General features: G+C 38.4%; 1 protein-coding gene across 1 annotated transcript in view; it reads right to left on the reverse strand.

Annotated features, from left to right (window-relative positions):
• The window catches only part of LOC120017651 (cGMP-dependent protein kinase 1-like), a 168208-nt gene extending 162228 nt beyond the window's left edge, over positions 1 to 5980 (reverse strand). Inside the window, exon 1 of the mRNA XM_038960558.1 lies at positions 5303 to 5980. Within this exon, the coding sequence (XP_038816486.1) occupies positions 5303 to 5562 (260 nt within the window). The 5' untranslated portion in view covers positions 5563 to 5980. The remainder of the gene's footprint in view (positions 1 to 5302) is intronic.
• Between the last annotated feature and the right edge of the window lie 10006 nt (positions 5981 to 15986).

The following is a 15986-nucleotide window of genomic DNA, read 5'->3' on the forward strand; positions in this document are numbered from 1 at the left end:
ATTGTGAATGAGAGACTGACGAAGTGTGTACAGCCTAGAGGTCGACCGATTAATCGGCATGGCCAATTAATTAGGACCGATTTCAAGTTTTCATAACAACCGGTAATCTGCATTTTTGGATGCCGATTATGGCCGATTACATTGCAATCCACGAGGGGACTGCGTGGCAGGCTGACCACCTGTTACGCGAGTGCAGCAAGGAGCCAAGGTAAGTTGCTAGCTAGTATTAAACTTATCTTGTAAAAAACAATCAATCTTAACATAATCACTATTTAACTACAAATGGTTGATGATATTGCTAGTTTAACTAGCTTGTCCCGCGTTGCATTTAATCAATGCGTTGCCTATTACTTTATCATCGAATCACAGTCTACTTCGCCAAACGTGTGATGATTTAACAAAAGCGCATTCGCGTCAGGGTATATGCAGCAGTTTGGGCCGCCTGGCTCGTTGCGAACTGTGTGAAGACCATTTCTTCCTAACAAAGTCCGTAATTAATTTGACAGAATTTTACATAATTATGACATAACATTGAAGGTTGTTCAATGTAACAGCAATATTTAGACATAGGGTTGCCACCCTTTCGATAAAATACGGAACGGTTCCGTATTGTTTTAGAAATTATAGTTTCTGGATTTGACCATATTAATGACCTAAGGCTTGTATTTCTGTGTGTTATTATATTATAATTAAGTGTATGATTTGGTATTTGATAGAGCAATCTGACTGAGCAGTGGTAGGCAGCAGCAGGCTCATAAGCATTCATTCAAACAGAACTATAACAACATCCAATAGTCAAAGGTTAATGAAATACAAATGGTATAGAGGGAAATAGTCCTATAATTCCTATAATAACTACAACCTAAAACTTCTTACCTGGGAAAATTGAAGACTCGTGTTAAAAGGAATCACCAGCTTTCATATGTTCTCATGTTCTGAGCAAGGAACTTAAACATTAGCTTTTTTAACATGGCACATATTGCACTTTTACTTTCTTCTCCAACACAGTGTTTTTGCATTATTTAAACCAAATTGAACATGTTTCATTATTTATTTGAGACTAAATTGATTTTCTTGATGTATTATGTTAAGTTAAAATAAAAGTGTTCATTCAGTATTGTTGTAATTGTCATTATTACAAATATATACAGTGGGGAGAACAAGTATCTGATACACTGCCGATTTTGCAGGTTTTCCTACTTACAAAGCATGTAGAGGTCTGTAATTTTTATCATATACGTATCAAATACTTGTTCTCCCCACTGTATATGGAAATCGGCTGATTAGTCGGTATCAGCTTTTTTTGGTCCTCCAATAATCGGTATCGGCATTGAAAAATCATAATCAGTCGACCTCTAGTACAGCCTGCACAAAAAAACAAAGCAGAGCTCATGTGTTTCATGCAACTTTTTTCAAATCATGATTAGAGTCGCATCATGCAGCCTTAGAATGTATTAAAAATCTAAACCTACAGCCCAAAGCTTGTATCACAACTAAAGTTACATAAATCATTCTAAATTAAGCATATAGGAGTACCTGTTTCTTTGTTAACCGCTCAACACAGAAAAGTCGCATGTGCGCACGCCCTCAAATCGTTTGGAGAAAATATCCTTTCTATTTTATTCAGCTGTGGTTAATTGTATTCTTCATACTATAAAATAATATAAAACAATGTCACGGAATTCTAAGCAAATCTTGTCTGTTAAATGATCTAGTGTAGCCCACAGCCATCTGGCATAGCCGGATCAGGGCCTAACATAAGGACAACTCAGAGTATGCTATACTGTGCTTCTGCAATAGACAACATTTTCTTCATATCATGTTTCTTTAGACCTGTCTAAAATAAATAATGGATTTATTGTGAAGGTGTAGGCTACATTACATGGATGTATTAGACTTATTTATTTAAATGTTCCAAAGATCTGCCTCAAAGGCTTGTAGGCCATGTGTGGAAGCCAGGAGATGCTAAATGTGTTTATGTTAATTAATGGTTAATTACCGTGAGACCGGCAGTTATTTGCTTGACAATCACCGGCTGACAAAATTTCATGACCACCACAGCCCTTGGTGGGGGGTGCATGGGTGGCTTTTTGACAACAATAACAACAAAAAATCCTCATGTCTCACTCATTGGTAGTAAGAAGTCTGGTCCAAATTGGATATTTTTGACCTCTATTTGTTGAATATTAGCTGGATCCTATAAATTAAAATGGCTATTTTGGGTGCAATCAATAAGCTTCATTTCAACAAAATTCAACAAAATGTTTCATGGATTCTAATTGTATCTGTTACTAACTACAGAAGCAATTTCAGGACAATCTGAAATGGTGGGTTTCAAAATCCTCTTTCTTGTGCTTTTTGAAGTGGAACGACCCTATTACAAGCCATTTGTCCTGATTAGCTTTTATTACTGTACTGAGGATATGTGATGTGTGTGTGTGTGTGTGTGTGTGTGTGTGTGTGTGTGTGTGTGTGTGTGTGTGTGTGTGTGTGTGTGTGTGTGTGTGTGTGTGTGTGTGTGTGTGGGTGTGTGTGGGTGGGTGGGTGGGTGGGTGCGTGCGTGCGTGCGTGCGTGCGTGTGTGTCAATATCACAGGAACAACCTTCAGAGAGTAAAAAGGAAATGACAGTGAAATCCACAGTGAAGCAGACTTTATGAATGAGCTTGTGTTGTTCAGGAAGCCTATAAAATAACAGAAAACTAATGTAGGTGCTATTTGTGCATGACTGTGGTATGTTGAATTTCCCTTGTTAAATTGTCAGGAATATATTCAAATATTTTGATCAATACTTTATCTGAAGTGTATGCTTAGTAACTTCTTAGGCCGGATATCATTGAATCAATCTGATTAGGCCTACAGAAGAGGCCTTCATCCCATTCTAAAATAACAGATCTGTTTCCATTAATTTCCTCTGTGTTTGCTATCAGGATGTAAAATTTCACAGTCAGTTACCAGACCAAGGGAGTCAGTCCTTCAAAGAATTAACCCTAATATTTTAGAACATCAAACACTGAAGCTACAAAGGCGCAAAGCAAGGTGATGAGGAGAGCATATTGTCAAACAAAGAGTTATCCATTGGAGTATTTAAGGGATAGTTCACCCAAATTACTAAATGAAATTGGTTTCCTTACCCTGTAGGCAGCCTATGGACAAGGTATGACAGCAATCCATGCACTGGTTTTATTTCCCTGGTACTGTTTCCAAATGCTAATGTTTAAGAATTTTTGGCACAAATCCCATTCAGGTCATGGGACCAATATTATAATTTTTCATGTGTAAACCATCCCAAAGTATCTCAGATGTATTGTGAAGCTCAACAAAGTCCCTTATTATAGAAAGCTGTTTTAACATATATTCATTTGAAAATATATATAAATAATTGCATTTGTATATTAATAATGATATTTTATATCAAAAAAGTATTTATCAATATTAAAAATGTGAATTGTTTATCTAACATTTTCAATTGTCAATATTAATTATTCAAATGTTTTATATCTATAATTTAATTATTGATATCAATAATGTATTTATATAAAACACTTTATTATAATGACCTTTTTATTTTATTTATTGAACCTTTATTTAACTAGGCAAGTCAGTTAAGAAGAAATTGTTATTTACAATGACGGCCTACCCAGGCCAAACGACACTCGGCCAGTTGTGCGCCGCCCCATGGGACTCCAAATCACGGCCTGATGTGATACAGTCTTGATTCAAACCAGTGACTGGTTCATTGGGGCGGGATTACATTTGCATGCTCCTACATACAGTGCCTTGTGAAAGTCTACACACCCCTTGCAGTCTTCACATTTTGCTACCTTAAAATTAAATCAAAACATTTATTAAATTTGATATTTTTCCTACTGATTAAATCAAAACATGTATTACATTTTATATTATTCCTTAAAATAAAATCAAAACATTTATAGAATTTGATATTTTTCCTACTGATGTACACAACCTACTCCACATTTTCAAAGTGATAGAAAAATGATAGAACATTTTCAAAATGTATTGAAAATAATAAACTAAGATGTCTTGATTGCATATGTTTCCACGCCCCAGGGTTAATAATTGGTGGAAGCACCTTTGGCAGCCATAACAGCTGTGAATAATTTTGAATAACATTATACCAGCTTGGCACAACTCTTAGGGCAACATATATGCATCGTTTTTGTGAAAATTGCTCAAACTCAGTACATTTGGTTGGGAATCACTGATGGACAGCAATATTCAATGATTGTCACTGATTTTCAATCAGATTAAGGTCAGGACTGAGACTACTAGACCATTCAGGAACACCCAACACCTCTTGGAAGGTCATTCTGGTGTGTCTGACATTAGAATTTGTGTAAATGTTTCACTGAAAAATGATAATTCTTATATCAATAATTCAAATTATTGATATCGATAATCAATTTTTTGATATCAACACTTCTAATTATTGACATAACATTTAAATTACTAATATAAAAACGATTTCTCCATTGAATCCTATGGGGATCTATTGATATCAAAAATGCAATTATTGATATTGAAAATTCCATTATTGATATAAAAAATACAGTTATTGATATAAGAAATGTAATTAATATATATTAATACGGCTTTCCACACACTTATAGATGATTTCAACATGATTAACTAAGAATGCTAATATCGGTCCCACGGCTTGAATGGGATTTGTGCCAATGCTAAATGGGATTTGTGCCACAATTGTATTCTGAAACAGTGCCAGGGAAAATAAACCAAACAATGTATTTCTGTCATACCTTGTCAATACACTGCTTACAGGGTAAGGTAACTGATGTAATTTTGTAATTTGGGTGAACTATCCCTTTAAATATCCTCAGACGTGCACTTCGGGCGCTCAGCATCCAGCTACTAAAAGCAATAATGCATCGTGGTTCCTCTACTCTACCTCCGGTGGGAATGCAAAGATGGATCGGATCAATCATAAACTTCTCTCGGAAGCCTACCTTGGCGCTACGCCATCCGCCCCAAGAATGAACGCGCTCGCGCTATCCCATTCACGGAAGCGCGTCTCCATCTCCACAGTAGGAGGGCTCAGCCCTGTTGTGATTGTGAATGATTGACATCCAATGGGCTGACATCACACTCATGTCTACCTATCTGTTTCAAGTAGGCTAGTCTAAATGCAACCCTTACCATTAGGCTACATTTGTTCAGTTTTTTCTATACCCCATCAATTGCACACGATGAATAAATAGACTTGTTTTGCCGTATATAAACCCTAAATAAATCGACACCAATAACAACCACTTTAAACTCTCTTACCAGTCGGATTTGACATATTTCCGAAAGGCTTGTCTCGACAGGTCTTGGTAGTTTTGAGGCTCCGCCGAGATGCCTTGCGCCCGAGTCCTGGTCCTCGGTCCTATAAGTTGAGCGCTGGGCAATACGGACTGACATTTGTGCAGTTTCCTCTTCAATTCTTGGATCTCGTCCTCCCTGTCCGCCAGACGCCTCTCCAAGTCCCGTATCCTGTCCTCCTTCAACATTAAAATCTTGGCAAAGTCCTCTTCCAGGTCGCTCATGATGAAATCTGCGGAGACTTCACAGTTGTTTCCCCTCGAAAAACACAATTCCGATATTTACGGTCAGAATTCCGTTGTTTACAATGGATAAACGAGGCTCCGCTGTGCGTATGGAGAAGGATCCCTTTGTAATCCACGTGTTTATTTCGGAAGGTGCTGAGAGGAGGAGATTTAAATCGGTGTTTAAAACAGTCGAGCCGGCGGTTGATAAATCCGAGCAGCACTGGTCCACATACAGAGACCCTGAACCTCCAGGGAAGTTGGGAACTATTGATGATCCTTCATTGACAAACCAATTAGAGCAGCCCTTCCTCTTTGGGGACGCAGGCCGTCATGCTGCAGAGAAACTCGGTGTGCGCTCCAGACTGTAACCGCGACTGTGCATCACTGACTGCCCCAATTGTTAAATTCTCACCGTTACAATCATCAACACAAAGCTTCTGGAACGCCCTTTGATCCGAGAGGCTGACGCAGCCCAGTGAAACTCAATCTGGCTAGGGATCTGATTTACAAGGTTGTTAGATTAGAGTGCTAGTTTGGGCATCCCCAAAAACACCCATCCTGTCGTTTTGTCATTAGACCAGCCTATATGAAACTCCTTTAGGCAATAACAACTCATGTAATTACTTTAGACATGGAATTTGTGGTTCCATACAAGGACCATTTAATTATTCAATCAAACATTTAGAGTCCCCTCCAACCGAACACAATGTTTAATAGAATAAACTGTAATATGTAAACTAAACTGTGTAAGCAGCACATCACTGTCACAATCCTTGGTGGTCTGTAGCAGAGTAGTACCCCAGCAAACATGATGTGGGCCCAATGTAGGCTACAATATTGGCCCCACTAGGCTTCCCACATTTGGCAAATCCGATGCGCCTTTGCTCATCAGCCTCACATTGGCCCCCAAGGCATTGGCCCAGTGTAACCCAATGTGGGCAGCCCATATCAGGCAGCCCTCACTTTGCCTAAAATAAGCCCATCTTTTCCCAGCAAACATGCCCATATTGCCACGATGTGGGCTCAATGCAGGTTAAAACACTGGACCCATGTAGGCTGCCCACATTGGGCCGATATGCCTTTGCTCATCAGCTCCTCATTGGCCCCAAGGCAGGTGGCCCCAAGGACAGCCCTCACAACGCCTGAAATTAGTATTGGAAATCGAGACTTTCTGAAGGCTTTGGCGCTTTCACCAAATTGTTCCGAAAAACGGTTAATTACTCGGAGTTTCATTATCTGTTCACAATGCAGATTAGTGACATCTGCTGGTCAGCTATAGCAGCGTGTGATTATCATATAGAGATGTTTTTCTGCTCTGTTTTCAGCAAAACTCCATGGCGCAGCGGAAAGTCAATTCCGTTAGTAGCGTTTTTTAACCATGGCATTGTTGAAAACTTGTTTCTTATTGGCTTGAAGGGCATTCTAGGGCGTGCATTATTTCCCTATATAAACTGGGTGGTTCGAGCAGGGTATGACAAAACATTTATTTTTATTGCTCTAATGACGTTGGTAACCAGTTTATAATAACAATAAGACACCTCGGGGGTTTGTGGTATATGGCCAATATACCACGGCTAAGGGCTGTATCTAGGCACTCCTGCGGAAGAACAACCCTTAGCAGTGGTATATTGGCCATATACCACAACCCCTCGTGCCTTATTGCTTAAATAACACACAGTATATTGGCACATTAGAATCTAACGGCTAAAGTTAATTATTACATGTTTTGTTTGAGCTGCTTTTTAAAGCAAATGTTGAATTGAAAACATTATGTGTATTGTTGAATTTGATATTCATAATAGCAAACTAGGACTGATGGTTTTGTTAGCTAAAGTAGCAAGTCCGTTTGTTTGGTTACCACAGCAACTACTGTAGCTATCTAGTTAACTTGCTAGCTAGTTCAGTGGATGTTGAACACATTTCTACCAGCAAATGAACACATTTCTAGTGGCAAATGTGTTCAATTATAGCCATGGTATAAAAGAGATAATCAACTCGGGCTTCTATATGTTCTCTAAAAATTAATGCAACTCTGTGTGTCATGGAACACACCTTCCACGTTGTTCATTATTTTCAATAGAATGCATAGTTCCTGTTGATTATCTTTTAAATAATGAGTTGGAATATCAGGTTAGAATCTTAAATCATGCTGCACTTTTTTGCCTTCAAGTTTACTATTTTTCAAAAACGGAATCTATGGCAGTATTTAGGATGCTGAAGACAGAAGCTTATGCTATACTAAATGTTCAACAGTGCAGAAAATGTAGTTTCACATAAAAACAAATCTAAATAGCATGCATTAGACAGGATTCAACCTCTTACCCTGACAACCCTGAATGTGCCATAGTTCCCTACTCTACCTGTTAAGCTACCAGTCAAGTGAACCTTTTTGCACAAAATCCTAATTATACTGAACAAAAATATAAATGCAACAGGCAACAATTTCAAAGATTTTAGTTAAAAATCAAATCAAGCTACAGTTCATATAAAGAAATCAGTCAATTAAAATAAATTAATTCGGCCCTAATCTAAGGATTTCACATGACTGGGGATACAGATATGAATATGTTGGTCACTGATATATTTTAAAAAGGTAGGGGCGTGGATCAGAAAACCAGTCAGTATCTCGTGTGACCACCATTTGCCTCATGCAGTGCGACACATCTCCTTCGCATAGAGTTGATCAGGTTGTTGATTGTGGAATGTTATCACACTCCTCGTCAATGGCGGGAACTGGAACACACTGTCGTACACATCGATCCAGAGCATACCACACATGCTCAATGGGTCACTGGTGGGTATGCAGGCCATGGAAGAACTAGGACATTTTCAGCTTCCAGGAATTGTGTACAGATCCTTGTGACATGGAGCCGTGCATTATACAGATATGATCTTGTTGCCATCTAATGCACACTCAAATGTCATAAATCAACACTGCAGAGCTCTCCCTGTCCTCTGCCGTTCCTTGATTGTATTACTGTTGATGATATCTGGAAATGTGCATGTACACCCTGGCCCATCTAACGTAGCTAGGCCCAATTCTGACGTGTGCTCTGATATCTGTTTCACTGATTTCTGCTTTCATAAAAGCCTGGGTTTTCTGCACGTTAACACTAGAAGCGTATTACCTAAAATGGATAAATTGAAAGTGTGGGTTCGCAGCTCCAATCCAGATGTGTTGGTCATTACTGAGACAGGGTAAATGTAGGAGAATATAACACATTAGATCTGGTAAAAGATAATACAGAGCAAAAACATGCATATATATCTTTTTTGTACCATCATCTTTGAAATGCAAGAGAAAGACCATAATGTATTATTCCAGCAAAGGCACAATTTAGATTTTGGCCACTAGATGGCAGAAGTGTATGTGCAAAGGTTTAGACTGATCCAATGAACCATTGCATTTCTGTTCAAAATGTTGTATCAAGACTGCCCAAATGTGCCTAATTGGTTTATTAATACATTTTCAAGTTTATAATTGTGCACTCTCCTTAAACAATAGCATTATTTCACTGTAATAGCTACTGTAAATTGGACAGTGCAGTTAGATTAACAGGAATTCAAGCTTTCAGCGCATATCAGATATATCTATGTCCTGTTTTTTTTTTGTTACTTACAACCTCATGCTAATCACATTAGCCTACGTTAACTCAACCGTCCCGCCCCCCGCGGGGTTAACAAAACCTTTTTTTTTATCAATTTTCGCCTAAAATGCAATACCCAAATTTAACTGCCTGTAGCTCAGGACCAGAAGCAAGGATATGCATTTTCTTAATACCATTTGAAAGGAAACACTTTGAAGTTTGTGGAAATGTGAAATTAATGATCACTGTTTTACAGCCTGTGTTCGTAATGGCTGCTCAGTGAAACAACCTGTCCTGATTTGTCATAGGCGCTTGCTTAAAACCTTTAATGAGCAAGTCTTCCTTCATGACCTGGCCTCTGTAAATTGGTTCAGAATCAGCTTGATCCCCTTTGTCGAAGACGCGTGGGCCTTCTTTTTGATATTTTCAGTGATATTGTTAACAAACACGCACCCATAATGAAAATGAGAATTAAAACAGGTTTAGCCCCTGGTTCGACAGTGATCTTGCAGAGTTACTCCACCTCAAGAATTGCATTTGGCGAAAGCCTCGCCACACGCATACTCAGGCTGACTGGCTTTCGTTCAGGCAAATGAGAAATAAGTGCACTCGAGCTATCCGAAAAGCCAAAGTTAGTTACTTTAAGGAGTAATTCTCCCTCTGTAGGTCTAACCCCAGGAAGTTCTGGAAAACGGTTAAAGACTTGGAGAATAAACTCTCCTCCTCACATCTGCCCATGTCCCTTAAAGTTGATGATGTGGTTGTTACTGACAAGAAGCACATGGCTGAGCTCTTTAATCACCACTTCATTAAGTCAGGATTCCTATTTGACTCAGCCTTGCTTCTTTGCCCTTCCAACATTTCCTAATTTCCCACCCCTTCTAATGCGACGAGCCCCGATGCCGCTCCCTCTGTTTCCCCTGCCCCGCTACAAAGTTTCTCGCTGCAGGCGTTCACTGAGTCCGAGGTGCTAAAGGAGCTCCTTAAACTTGACCCCAAAAAACAGCTGAATCAGATGTTTTAGACCCTTTCTTCTTTAAGGTTGCTGCCTCTATAATCACCAAGCCTATCTCTGAACTTTTTAAACCTGTCTCTCCTCTCTGGGGAGGTTCCCATTGCCGGGAAGGCAGCCATGGTTTGTCCTTTATTTAAAGATCAAGAGATCAAGCTGATCCTAACTGTTATAGGCCTATTTCTATTTTGCCCTGTTTATAAAAAGTGTTGGAAAAACTTGTCAATAATCAATTGAGGTTTCTTCCTAGGTTTTGGCCTTTCTTGGGAGTTTTTCCTAGCCACCGTGCTTCTGCACCTGCATTGCTTACTGTTTGTGGTTTTAGGCTGGGTTTCTGTACAGCACTTTGCTATATCAGCTGATGTAAGAAGGGCTATATAAATAAATACATTTGATTTGAACCAGGCTATGAGGGGTGGCCAGTCCTCTTCTGGCGGTGCCGGGTGGAGATTATAACAGAACATGGCCAAGATGTTCAAATGTTCATAGATGACCAGCAGGGTCAAATAATAATAATCATAGTGGTTGTCGAGGGTGCAACAGGTCAGCACCTCAGGAGTAAATGTCAGTTGGCTTTTCATAGCCGATCATTCAGAGTATCTCTATCGCTCCTGCTGTCTCTAGAGAGTTGAAAACAGCAGGTCTGGAACAGGTAGCACGTCCGGTGAACAGGTCAGAGTTCCATAGCCGCAGGCAGTATTGGTGTCTCTGAGGGTTCTTTGGCCTGGTTTGCTAACCACGTCTCTCAAAGAGTGCAGTGTATAAAGTCAGAACATCTGCTGTCTCAGCCACTGCTTGTCACCAAAGGTGTAACCCAAGGCTCGATCCTAGGCCCCACGCTCTTCTCAATTTACATCAACAACATAGCTCAGGCAGTAGGAAGCTCTCTAATCCATTTATATGCAGATGATACAGTCTTATACCCAGCTGGCCCCTCCCCGGATTTTGTGTTAAACACTCTACAACAAAGCTTTCTCTACCCTTAACCTTGTTGTGAACACCTTCAAAACAAAGGTCATGTGGTTTGGTAAGAAGAAAGCTCCTCTCCCCACAGGTGTGTCTTGGGAGTATGGCTAGACGGTACACTGTCCTTCTCTCAGCACATATCAAAGCTGCAGACTAAAGTTAAATCTAGACTTGGTTTCCTCTATCGTAATCGCTCCTCTTTCACCCCAGCTGCCAAACTAACCCTGATTCAGAATGCATATACATGATATATACGAATGCATATACATGATTTATGAATGTATATGCATTCGTAAATCAAGACCTTTCTTGAGGTGGGCTCTGGGATGGTACAACTGTTGAGAATGTGAGCCTATGGTTGTATGGGGGGAAAGGGTTGAGTGTGTATGAGTGTGTGGGTGTGTGTGTATCCCACAACTGTTGAGAAGGAGTAAAATATGTTAGGGTAGGATGATTCACAATAATTGTTTGCTAATATAATAATTGCTTGCAATAATGTAATTTTGGTAATGGCGAGACTGGTGAGAGGTAAAATCCTTTGCATAAATTGCCCACATTACTACAAATATTAATAGCTAATTATGGAAAATAAGAAACAAGATTTTTAAAATATATATATATATCTTTTTTTTATGGCTATATATAATACAGATCGAGGTGAGGGCGATGGAAATGCATTTGGCGGTTGATCTACTTCTGTTCTGTAAGTGGCACTGTGTGGTCTTTTCGAAGGATGGATCCCGGTCTTTTCGAAGGATGGATCCCAGTCTTTTCAGGGCTATGGGATACGGGGGGGTTGGGCGTGGTCTGCCAAGCATTGGGATGACAACCCAACTCGGGATGAGGAGGGCTTTTAGCGGGTGGAATAGTGGGGACCAATTGGAGGTTTACTTAGTAGCAATGCAAATATCATGGTACAGCTATATAGACACTCAATCATCATGTTACTTTTTAATGGTATGTTTACAAATATATTTTGATAAATAGAATGGAAAGTTGTGTCTCATTATGGTAAGTGGTGAAATAAGTATAGCCAGTTACAAATGTAATGGCTTAGCAGATAATAAGAAAAAACAATCCGTTTTTACCTGGCTAAAAGAGAAGGAATATAATATCTATTGTTTACCGGAAGTTTTGTGGAAAAGGGATGGGGGGGGCGAAATACATTTCTCCCATGGGCAAAGAAATTCAAAAGGGGCAATGGTATTACTTAACAGTAATTTTGATCCAAATGTGCAAATTGTCCAAACAGATCATCAAGGTAGATGGATGATTTTAAATATGTTATTGGACAATAAACAGATATGGCTTCTTAACCTATACGGTCCAAATAATGATGATACAAGCTTCTTTGAAAATATATTTTAGAATTTATTAACTCTACAAGCAACACTAGACTCTATTATTATGGTGGGAGATTTTATTACGGTCTTAAATACCTCTATGGACCGGAAAGGAAATCACACTACAAACTATCACCCTCAGGCACTTAAGGAAATCATGAATGTCATGGATATATTGGAATTAGTGGATATATCATGGCTTAAATACCCTGACCTAATGAGATATACATTGCGGAAGCTTAATCAAGCTAGTCATTTTGACTACTTTCTTATGCCATTCTCTCTGGCACCAAAAGTTTAAAAAGTGTTGACAGGGGACAGAATGCGATCGGATCAACACATAAGTGGCATATATATTACACTTACAGAATTTCCACGTGGGCGAGAATATTGGAAATTTAATCAAAGCCTACTAGATGATAAATTGTTAAGAACTAAGACAGAAGAATTTATAACTGACTTTTTCAGACATAACATAGGTACAGATCCCCTTATTGTATGGGACACTTTTAAATGTGCCTTTAGAGGCCATGCAATTCAGTACTCATCTATAAAACAAAAGCAATTTGGATCAAAAGAATCCATATTAACAAAAGAAATTGAAGGACTAACACTACAGTTAGATAGCAATAAAAACTGTACCATAGAGGCACAGAATAAGTTAGAGGAAAAACAAAAATAAATGGAGGAACTTATTCAAGAAAGATCCAGTGTAATATATTATATAAAAAATAAAGCGAACTGGATGGAATATGGGGAAAAATGCACAAAATTATTTTTCAATCTTCAATATAGAAATGCTACCAAAAACAATGTATTGAAACTTGTTACAAATGATGGAGTCACGCATGATTCACCAAATTATATTTTGAAAGAGGAAGTAAAGTACTTTAAGAATATTTTTAGTTTCAGTCTCCTCCATCTCCACTAACCGAAGCTAATTGTATGGATTTTTTTCCTAATACTAATGTAAAATTAACATCTGTACAGAAAGACTCATGTGAAGGCCAAAATACAGAGGAGGAAGTTCTTGATGCAATTAAAGCCTTTAAGGCTGGGAAAACTCCATGGCTGGATGGCATACCAGTGGAAGTATACCAAACTTTTTTTGATATACTCAGAGTACCATTATTAGCATGTTTTAACCACTCCTCTATAAATGGTAGATTATCAGACATGCAACAAGAAGGTCTGATATCATTATTACTGAAACAGGACCCAAGTGGTATATATAAAGATCCAGTCCATTAAAACACTTCAGTGTTGTGATGCAAAAATCCTAGCAAAATGCTTGGCGCATAGAATTAAAAAAGTATTGTCAGATATTATTCATCCTAATCAGACAGTTTTTTTTACATGGATGATACATTGGAGATAATATAAGACAAGTACTGGAAACAATAGAATACTATGAAATATTGGGGACACTAGGCCTGGTTTTCATAGCTGATTTTGAAAAGGCTTTTGATAAAGTACGACTGGAGTTTATATATAAATGCCTAGAATATTTCAATTTTGGGGAATCTCTTATGAAATGGGTTAAAGTTATGTATAGTAACCCTAGGTGTAAAATAGTAAATAATGGTTACATCTCAAACAGTTTTAAACTATCTAGAGGAGTAAAACAAGGTTGTCCACTATCGGCATATCTATTTATTATTGCCATCAAAATGTTAGCTGTTAAAATTAGATCCAACAATAATATTAAGGGATTAGAAATGCGTGGCTTAAAAACTAAGGTGACATTGTACGCTGATGATTCATGTTTTCTTTTAAAACCACAATTAGAATCTCTCCATGGCCTCATAGAGGATCTAGATACTTTTGCTATCCTCTCTGGATTAAAAAAGTGTACTATATTACGTATTGGATCACAAAAAAATGCAAATTTTACAGTACCATGTAGTTTACCAATTAAATGGTGTGACGGAGATGTGGACATACTCAGTATACAAATCCCAAAAGAAAGAAATGATCTCACTCCAATACATTTTTATAGAAAGTTAGCAAAAAATAGATAAGATCTTGCTACCAAGTAAAGGAAAATACCTGTCTATTTGTGGAAAAATGACCCTGATTAACTCTTTAGTCATATCACAGTTTACCTATTTGCTTATGGTTTTGCCTACACCTAGTGACCAGCTTTTTAAATTATATGAACAAAAAATATTCAATTTTATTTGGAATGGCAAGCCGGACAAAATTGAAAGGGCCTATTTATATAACGAATATGAATTCGGAGGGCAGAAATTATTAAATATTAAAGCATTAGACCTCTCACTAAAGACATCAGTCAAACAAAAGTTATACTTAAATCCAAACTAGTTCTCTAGTAAATTGGTAAGAATGTCTCACCCTATGTTCAAGAATGGCCTTTTTCCCTTTATTCAGATTACAACTGCTCACTTTCAGGTTGTTTGAAAAGGAGATAATCTCCAAAATATCATTATTTTTTAAACAAGTTAAAAAGTTGGTTGCAATTTCAGTTTAATCCACCTGAAAAGACAGAACAAATAATACAACAAATATTGTGGTTAAACTCAAATATACTAATTGACAAAAAAAACGTATTTTTCGAAGATATTTTTTAAAAATGTATCATTTCAGATAAAGAGACAGCTTTAGCAGAGCGGAGAGCCTCTGTGAGACAGAGGAGAGTGATCTCAGTTGAGTGAGCTGTCTTGAAGCCTGACAAGTTAGGTTCAAGAAGATCTTAGGCCTCACTCCCCCCTATCTGAGAAATCTGCAGCCCTCATTCTCTCTCATACAACACCTGTTCTGCCAGTCACATTCTGTTAAAGGTCCCCAAATCTCACACATCCCTGGGTCACTCGTCTTTTCAGTTCGCTGCAGCTAGCGACTGGAACAAGCTGCAACAAACACTCAATCTAGACAGTTTTATCTCAATCTCTTCATTCAAAGACTCAATCATGGACACTCTTACTCACAGTTGTGGTTGCTGTGCGTGATTTATTGTTGTCTCTACCTTCTTGCCCTTTGTGCTGCTGTCTGTGCCCAATAATGTGTGTACCCTGTGCGGCTATGTTGTGTTGCTACCATGTTGTTGTCATGTTGTGTTGCTGTCATGCTATGTTGTTGTCTTAGGTCTCTCTTTATGTAGTGTTGTCTCTCTTGTCGTGATGTGTGTTTTGTCCTATATTTTAATTGAATTTATTTTGTATTTTTAATCCCAGCCCTCGTGCCCGCAGGAGGCCTTTTGCCTTTTGGTAGGCCGTCATTGTAAATAAGAATTTGTTCTTAACTGAATTGCCTAGTTAAATAAAGGCACTTTTTTTTTTAATACGATTATAACGCCGAAACATGAGGTGATGGCGGCGCATGAATGACACGACAATGGGCCTCAGGATCTCGTCACGGTATGTCTGTGCATTTAAATTACCATCAATAAAATGCGATTGTGTTTGTTGTCCATAGCTTAAGCCTGCCCATTCCATAACCCCACCTCTACCATGGGGCACAATGTTGACATCAGCAAATCGCTCGCCCACACGA

The sequence above is a fragment of the Salvelinus namaycush genome, chromosome 22 (assembly GCF_016432855.1).
Source record: "Salvelinus namaycush isolate Seneca chromosome 22, SaNama_1.0, whole genome shotgun sequence".
Taxonomy (NCBI): domain Eukaryota; kingdom Metazoa; phylum Chordata; class Actinopteri; order Salmoniformes; family Salmonidae; genus Salvelinus; species Salvelinus namaycush.